At 38.1% G+C, this 8726-nt stretch overlaps 1 protein-coding gene across 2 annotated transcripts; it reads right to left on the reverse strand.

The window, feature by feature from the left end:
• Positions 1–460: 460 nt before the first annotated feature.
• On the reverse strand, positions 461–4762 carry LOC125231455 (zinc finger MYM-type protein 1-like). 2 transcript variants are annotated; one of them, XM_048136919.1, is made up of 2 exons: positions 685–4762; positions 461–537 (listed from the first exon to the last, which is right to left on the reverse strand). In XM_048136919.1, exon 1 carries the CDS (start codon positions 3237–3239, stop codon positions 696–698), a length of 2544 nt encoding a protein of 847 aa, XP_047992876.1. In that variant the 5' UTR covers positions 3240–4762; the 3' UTR covers positions 461–537; positions 685–695. The 2 variants fall into 2 exon arrangements, with proteins under 2 accessions (XP_047992876.1, XP_047992877.1); XM_048136920.1 differs by having other exon boundaries at positions 473–3292; positions 3948–4762.
• Positions 4763–8726: the final 3964 nt, after the last annotated feature.

The following is an 8726-nucleotide window of genomic DNA, read 5'->3' on the forward strand; positions in this document are numbered from 1 at the left end:
TTTCTCCAGGCAATTTTGCAGTTCACCGTACATTAAGGACATTTTGTTACAATTTCATGTGGAAAGAATTTTATTGCACTTGAAGCAAGAGGAACTTTTTGTGTTGGAAAGCCACATATAAGAATTCTTATGCATCATTAATCCGAGCATTTTTTGCAACGATTAAGTATGTTGTACCATCTATTGATCCAGTGTTGAAATATTATGATTGCGTTTTTACTGGTAGTACTTGTGGTTTGAAGTGTTATTTTAATACGGCATTAGTTATTATTGAGATATAGGAATGGTAATATGCAGCCTTCATTAGTTAATATTGTTATTATCATAGATTTAGTACACCTGAATTTACTGTTGCAAAAAGCTTGCTAGAAAACTGGAACTACTTAAAGCGATATCTTATAAGCGAAAAAAAATCGTTTAAGTTGTAAGAGCAATACTTTATAGGTACATTAGGTACATACAGTGCCGTAACTAGCCTTTTATGCACCCAGTGCGAGCTTTCAAAACTGCGCCCCTGAAAAATGCTCTAACCAGGCTCTGAAAATAAAATTGACAAATGTGCATACAAATAAATCTATCTATTTATTGTTAACCAAAGTATGTAAGTACCTACTTAGTATATTTCTTTAAGATAAAAATTGTTTATTCAAAAATAGTTGCTCAAATACAGAAATGAGTACTTACTTTAAGATTACTTAAAGATTTACTTTCCTCGCTTTTCTCATTGCGAAGTCCTTTATTACATTTTCATATGACAGGAGCCGTGCTATGTCGCGTTCAATCGACAAAATTGCTAGGCCAGACAATCTTTCTTGACCCATCGTCGAGCGCAGATACGTTTTTATTAATTTGAGCTTACTGAACGATCTCTCGCAAGAAGCTACAGTCACTGGCATCGTTAAAAATATCTTTAAAACGACTACTATATTGGGAAACATTTCCTTTAAATCCAGTTCCACTATAGCTTTGAGAAGACCCATACTTGACTGACATTCACAATTATCAAATAATGTAGTCGCTTCAACTTGACTCTTCAAAGTTTCTATTTCGGACCAAAATTCTGTCGCATTTATATCTGCAGAATATTTGATGCTCAAATCAGCTGCATATTTTTTTAGTTCTTCAACCGAATATGTAGTAATGTGTTTTAAGGTCAAAAAACCGAAAGAGTTATGTATGTCGCGTAGTTTTTCGAATCGCCATTTTAATTCAGAAATGATTGTATCTATTGCTTCATTTATCTGAATTTTGAAACTTTGTTGCTGAGTAATGTCGTAGCCGGAGTCTGAACTTTCAATTAAATCGTGTCTTTTTACTCGCTTTCGTCGCTTTTCAGGAAAATTGTCTTCAATGCCACATTGTTCACAAATCTTTTTTGCCTTTTCGAAAACAATGTCTATAGTCTCGCGAATATTTTGTATCTGGTTTGTTAATCCCTTTATTAATTCAGAAGCTTTGTCGATAGTCATAGTTTTAGACTGTAGAGCTACATTCACTTTGTCAACAGATTCCAAAATTTTATCCCAAATTTGGAGAGTACATATGAATTTATAATTAATTTGGTCCATTATGCTTTTAGCTGCAGAAATTGTTTCAGCATTGTAATCATTGGTAGTTTGAATCTTTAGCACACACCAGATTTGGGGTATTTGCGAGTTCAAAGCTTTGACAGCCCTAGCTTTAGAGGCCCATCTAGTGTCGGCGTGTTTTTTCAAAGAAATATTTAAGTATTTCATTAAAGTTTCCCATCTGACCGTTGAACTCGAAAAAAACACAAATATTTTCTGGATTAATCCAAAAAATGTGATCATGTCAGGTGTGACACTAGCAGCGTGTACGCCAGATAAATTCAAAGAATGCGCTGCACACGGCACATAATCAGCATTTTCATTAATTTGTTTTATTTTGGCTTGGACTCCGTTATATTTACCGGCCATATTACTACCATTGTCGTAGCCTTGGCCACGAAGATCTTGAATATTCAATCCATCAACTTCTAATTTCTCTAAAATCTCTTTCGACAATCCCTCGCCCGTTTTTTCATGAGACTGGATGAAATCTATGAACCGTTCTTCGATTGTAACTTTCTGCTCGGATACTTTTACGAATCTCAATATTTGTGACATCTGTTCTTTATGCGATACGTCTGGCGTACAATCAAAAAGTATGGAAAAGTATTTTGCCGCACGAACATCGTCTAAAATTTGTTTTTTGACCTCAGAGGCAAGAATATCTATAAGCTCGTTTTGAATATAAGGCGTAAAATATGAAATATTTCCTTTATGAAGCGATTCAATATGCGCTCTAAGTTCAGGGTCGAATTTTGAAATCATATCGACGGCACTTAAGAAAACTCCAGATCCTGATTCTCCAATACGCTCATGAGAGCCTCTGAGCGGTAAATTATTTTCCGCGCAAAACAAAAGTATGTTGGTACACACTTTTAAAATATGTCTCCACTTATTTGTTTCTTGATCAATAGCCTTTTGTAAGGATGCATCTATTGTGGTCTTACGTTTTATTTTCTGTTCAAGCATTTTCCACTTAATACAATTTTCTCTATGAAATGTAGAGTTTTCGTGCTCAGGAATACGTGGACTTAAATGACGCCAATCATTAAATCCTTTTTGTGCATCAGCCAGGGCCGGCATTATTTGCTTAGTCGAGGAAGAACCGAAAAGTATACATGGGAAACAAAATATTGCATCTCTTTTTTTACTGTAAATCAACCAAGACCTGGGTACCATCTCGCCATTGCTCATTTTTTTTGTAAACCAATGTATATTAAATTTTCGTCCTGCGTCTTCAGTTGAAGAAATATTTTGACTTACTTTTCCTTGATCAGGACCTTTCTCGACAAGGAAACAACGAATGTGATCAGTTAATGGTAACCATGAAACAGGATCGTTTATGTCTAACTGGATCTTATCAGTAGCAGCTGCTTTTTCAATTTGAATTTCAGAACTTGGACTGGTGGTGATGGGTAAGGTCAAGTCTTGCTGGGATGGGTTGACTGGGTTGTCTTCTTTTTCTTTATATATTATCTTTAAATTGTTTCCAGATTTAGTTCCAGACATACCAGTGAGGGCCAAAACGTCATCATTGGACACATCTTCCTGACTGTTTTCTTGTTGTGTGACTGTCCACTTTCGTAAGGTATTTTCCATTTTTTTTGCTTCCATCTCTCTAACGCGTTTTCTCTTACGAAATTCAGAACCAGATGGACGTTTTTGTGACATGTTGTTTGTTATAGCGTGAGTCCTTAGCTTACGGTAACCGACAGGTAATATTTCTGAAAAAAGAATCGCGAATCACGCCTAGTCTGATAAGTATATAATACAGGGTGTAAGTGACACCCTAGTGAAAACTATAACCAAGGCTTTAGACCGTCATCCTTAACAACCTACAGCAAGAACCGACCTCTCATACAAAATATTCAAATTGGTCGCTGATTTTGTACGAGAAGTCAATTTTTTTTTTTATTTCCGACAAACGTTCTTGCTGTACGATATTTAGGATGATGGTCTGAAGCTATGGTTAAAGTTTTCGCAACGCTGTCACTTACATCCTGTATATGTAGTTCGGAAAACTTCGTGTTTCGGCTATCTTACTAGCCATTTTTTCGTTATTTTTTTTTATTGTTTATTATTGAGGGATTTTCAGACAGCAAATTAGAAAATAAAAACTATCGTTCAAGGATTGATCAAAAGGTGACATGTATGTCAAAAGCAAATATACGCTTTCTTTACGTAAAAGCCGAAAAAGTAATATTTATATGTCGTTCAATCAATAAATCTTTATTTTTGACATACCACACGCATAGGGCACCATCTCTATAAGATCTTATATTCTCTTTTTTTAATTTTCTATCTGAAAATTCCTCATTAGTACTTGACTTCACTTTGCCTGATGGACCTTAAATCTTTAAATACAATTTTCTAACTTACCCAAACGAGTTTATCAACGAACAACAAATCAACAATAACCTTATTCACTCTCACACACAATTTTACTTTAAATTAATGTCATTTTATACGAATAATGACAATAGTTGACAAAACAATCAATAACTATAACGTCCGCTACGGTCGGCCAATTGAATGCGTATTAGCGATGTATCGGGGAATCCCCGAACATTGGGACGGCGGCGCGGCGCGGCATGATCGATGCGTTCAGATATTAATGAATATTGGATGCGTTCTTAAAAGGACAAGTTTACATAGTAACTATTTAGTAATTTTTAGTTTAGCTCTGTCATGTGTTTTACTTTTTGTTTTATTTTTATAAAAAAATAAAAATATTTTTATTGGAGATTTTTTTGTTGTGAGATATCATTGAAAATAACGGTTTATGTAGGTACTTTTGTTTATGTATGTCATATTGCCAGCAAGACTTAAGGTGGATATACATTTGTCTGATGTATCGTGACGTGACGACTGACGCGTCAGAACTGTATCGGTTCCATACATAAACCATCACAACACGTTAAGCAGTAGTGTGAACGTTACCATACTAAATGTATAAAACCGATAATCCACCTTTACATGTGTTGTTGTTTCAAGATCGCTTGAAAATGCGATTTAAATATAACTATAGATAGTACAGTAGGGCGCGTCTACACCATGTTCGCAATAAAACAAAATGTACCTACTAGCTACCATGCATGAGATAAAAGTAGATACTAGTCTGGTCATTTCTGCGCCCCTCCAGGGTCTGCGCCCTGTGCCTGGGCACTGCTGGCACCGCCTTAGTTACGGCACTGGGTACATACATATGTATTTGTATGTATGAAGGGATGACTGTAGTTTTTCTGACTATAGTCAGGTGTGTACTGTGTAATGTACACATGTGTGTACTCAATTAAACGATACAGTTTTACCTAGACCTGTAGCAAAATACTCATGTTATAAGGAGTTCGTGGTGCAGAGCCTCATAAGCGGCACTTATTTGACTTATTTCAATTATCACCTGACCGCCAAAAGTGTTACCACCGGAATGATGATTGCTATCTCTTAATAGGTAATTATCCACAGTATCGAGTGTTCAACCGCAACACCAATAACGATTATGTAAATAATTAATGACAACATGTTAGCCGTAATTATGTCTAAACTTGTCTACTGAAGTAATAAGAAAGATGTTGCGAAATAGTACATTACGATACAAGTGCGTAAAAAAAGAAGTTAGAAACGAGTGGCGATAAATTAAAACACGACCGAAGGGAGTGTTTTAAATCGACACGAGTTACGAATTCCCTTTTCGCACGTGTATCGTACGACGTTTTTCAGTACAGATGGCCCTCCGAAGTTTAGACCTGACATATAATGAACCACTTCTCGCACTAGTGCGTAAAAAAACACCATATGTACTGAAAAATATATTATTTATATTACAAAATCTATAAGTATGTAGATTTCAGGCAGGCAATTATGGTCCCGCGATAAATGATAAAACATCTGGCCGTCCCTATCGCACTTACTAATAGTGCGATAGGGACGGCCTGATATTTTATCGTCTATCGCGCGACCATGCTACCCGTGCAGGTTACTATTTCAAAATTATATCATGTAGGTACCTATATGCATACATGAGCGTAAAAATTGTTAGATCAGCACGGGAAGCATGGTCGCGCGATAGACGATAAAATAGCAGGCCGTCCCTATCGCACTATTTGTAAGTGCGATAGGGACGGCCTGATATTTTATCGTCTATCGCGCGACCATGCTTCCCGTGCATGAAACGCCGCTATATCGTTGAAATATTCGATATTTAACAATTACCAAATTCTTTTTTGCTTCGTGAAGGTTTGTCTTTTTTTTTAGTATGAATAGGTAGACGTTTGACCACGATCACACCTGATCCAAAAAATCCAAATGATTGATTGAAGTTCCAAATGATTTATCCCAAAGTCTAGCATAACTTTTTCGACCTCAGAAATTGAGAAGTTGCGTTCTTGGGGAAACGGTGATCACTTTTAACAATTTATTGCAGAGACCTACAGTACCTAAATATGTACAAAGCCGAACTGCTCCCCTGAAGTTACCTCTTCCAGCTAACCTTGCTTGATACTGTTGTGATATAAAAAAAGTTAAAAAGATACAATTCCCAACCAAATCTCCATGTAATGATAATAATTCGCGTAATGTTTTGTTGTACAATTTCATTGTTTAGGTTGCGACATGCGCCCGCGCCGCTAACCTGCAACTCTTGCGACACTAAATACTAATATTGTCGGATCTAAATAAATTAGTTTAGCGGTTCTTTCCCATAACTAATGTTCATATGAATATACAATTTTATAGATGCGTTTAGATTAGCGAGACATGGTGGAGTAAAAAAACGTTGTTAATATCATTGAAGCAAGGTTTGTTAATGTCACCAAGTCAAAGGTGGAAAAAAGTTGTTAACTATAGAAAATTATTCTACCAAATAATTAATGAAATCATAATCACACATGTGTATCGCAGACATGAATTGTTAGAAGTGTTAAAACAAAATAGTCAAAAAAAAATTTTTTTTAATAATTTGAAAGTCAGCAAGAATACTACCTAAAACAGCCACATTGTAGTGCTAGTGAAAGTGATATTAGTACTCATGTTTCCGTCAATTTTTCACCGCCTCAAGATTATCATAACAAGTGATAAGATTACAGAAAGCCGACAAAGGGCAATTTTTTATATTGAATTGAGTACTAGATTACAGATATCGTCACTACTTTGAAAAAATCTCGTATCTCACGCTGCTCCTCAAAGTTAAAACTCAGTAAGTCTATATGCATTCCATACATATTTACTACAATTTTCTTTTCATTGACAGACGACGATACAAGTTTTTTTAAAAGTAGTGACGATATGTACGTACATATTTGCATGTAATACTTCAATTTATATGTATACTTGAATTTAAATAAAACAAATGTCTACTACATACATATATCTGGGGGCACGGCGGTGCCCCCGCCAAGTCGAGCAAAGAGAGGCACGGCCGTACCATCCTTTTCTCGAAGCATTTCAGACCATTTTCAACCCCCTGTTACTCCGTTGTGGATAACGATTGCCAAGTCAGTCCATTTTCTTTAAAACATGAAATATTGTTCATATTGATATGATCGCTATAAGTAATATGTTATTAGGTTAGCTATAGGTAAACTACGTAATAACTTGTGGCAGAAGATCCTTTAAGTAGGGACTGAATAAATTAACCGACTTGGTATTACAGGGATCTCAATTCTTTTTACGCTAGAAGAACTCAGTTGCGAAGACTTGGTGTTTTTACAAGTTTTGTTATTGATGGGATCATAATTACGGTCTGCAGCTTTCGGCCCGCCGTTTCTTTTTCCTAAGCTACTTTTAGTATTGATAAATTTCAATTGGCTCCAATCAGTGAAATTTTGTTTGAGCTAAGTAAGGTACAGCACAGCGGGGCAAATCTCGACTGGGGGACAATTGTAACTGATCCATTTTTTCCATTATTACACTATGATGTTGAGTTCTATATATAACAGGTTGTTGTTGTTGTTGTATGTCCTAAGGCACCCCATAGGTGCATAGGGCCTCCACAAGATCCTTCCACGCCTTTCTATCTTGAGCCACCGCCTTGGCCTCGTTCCAGCTCAGTCCATATTCCCTCAGCTCGTTCTCAACGCTCCGCCTCCAGGTGTGTACGGGGCGTTTGCGGGCCCTCTTTCCTCCTTGAGGCCGCCACTCAAACGCGATACTGGCGCTGTTGGTAGCTCCTCTTCGAAGGGTATGGCCGATCCATCTCCATTTCCGCTGAGCCACTTCCTGGGCGATCGGAGGTTGTCGGCACATACTCCACAGATTCTCATTCCTTATAGTTTTCGGCCAGAAGATACGGAGGATCGACCGGAGGGACTTATTGACAAACACTTGAAGTTTGTGCGTCAGCCCCTTTGTCACTCTCCATGTCTCACAGCCGAAGAGAAGCACGGTCTTGACAATGGATTCGAAGAGGGAGATTTTCACGCGGCGAGTAAGCACGTTTGAATCCCAAACAGGCTTGAGTTGAGCAAATGCAGCTTTTGCCTTCTTAATTCTGCTCTCGACGTCATCGTCTGCACCTCCCTGACACGACAGTGTACTGCCGAGGTACACAAACTTGGAGACTGATTCAAGGCGGTCGTTTTTGAGCAACAAAGGTTCCTTACAAGCTGATTGTACTCGCATATTGACAGTCTTCCGTCGGTTGATTCGCAGGCCCATGGCTTCAGCTTCCTCTTGAAGACTCTCAAGTTTTGCTTTTAGATGGGCTAAAGATGGCGAAATCAGCACGATGTCATCGGCGTAATCAAGATCTTCCAGTACCTTTGTATGCCAGGAAATGCCTCTTGGCGTTTTGACCACTCTTCTCATGACGTCGTCGAGCAGAATTATAAATAGCAGTGGAGACAGGAGGCATCCCTGCTTCACACCGGCACTTATTTGTATAGGCGCTCCCATTTCCTTTTCGTGTATCACCCTACATGTGCTCCCCTCGTACAAGGAGCGGATGATGCGGATGACACACTCGGGTATGCCCCTGCGACGAAGGCTGGACCACAGCGCGCTCCACTTCACGGTATCGAAGGCTTTTTCAAAGTCCACAAAGGCGAGGAACAACTCCGACTGCCATTCGACACTCTGTTCGATCAGGATGCGTAGGGTATTGGTGTGGTCTGTGCAGGAGCGACCAGGGCGAAAACCTGCTTGCTCGTCCCTCAGCGTCTC

The sequence above is a fragment of the Leguminivora glycinivorella genome, chromosome 11 (genome assembly GCF_023078275.1).
Source record: "Leguminivora glycinivorella isolate SPB_JAAS2020 chromosome 11, LegGlyc_1.1, whole genome shotgun sequence".
Lineage (NCBI taxonomy): Eukaryota > Metazoa > Arthropoda > Insecta > Lepidoptera > Tortricidae > Leguminivora > Leguminivora glycinivorella.

What these genes read in the sequence shown, in the direction of transcription:
- LOC125231455 (XM_048136919.1), bottom strand. Translation starts at nt 3,239, where the DNA reads ATGTCACAAAAACGTCCATCTGGTTCTGAATTTCGTAAGAGAAAACGC.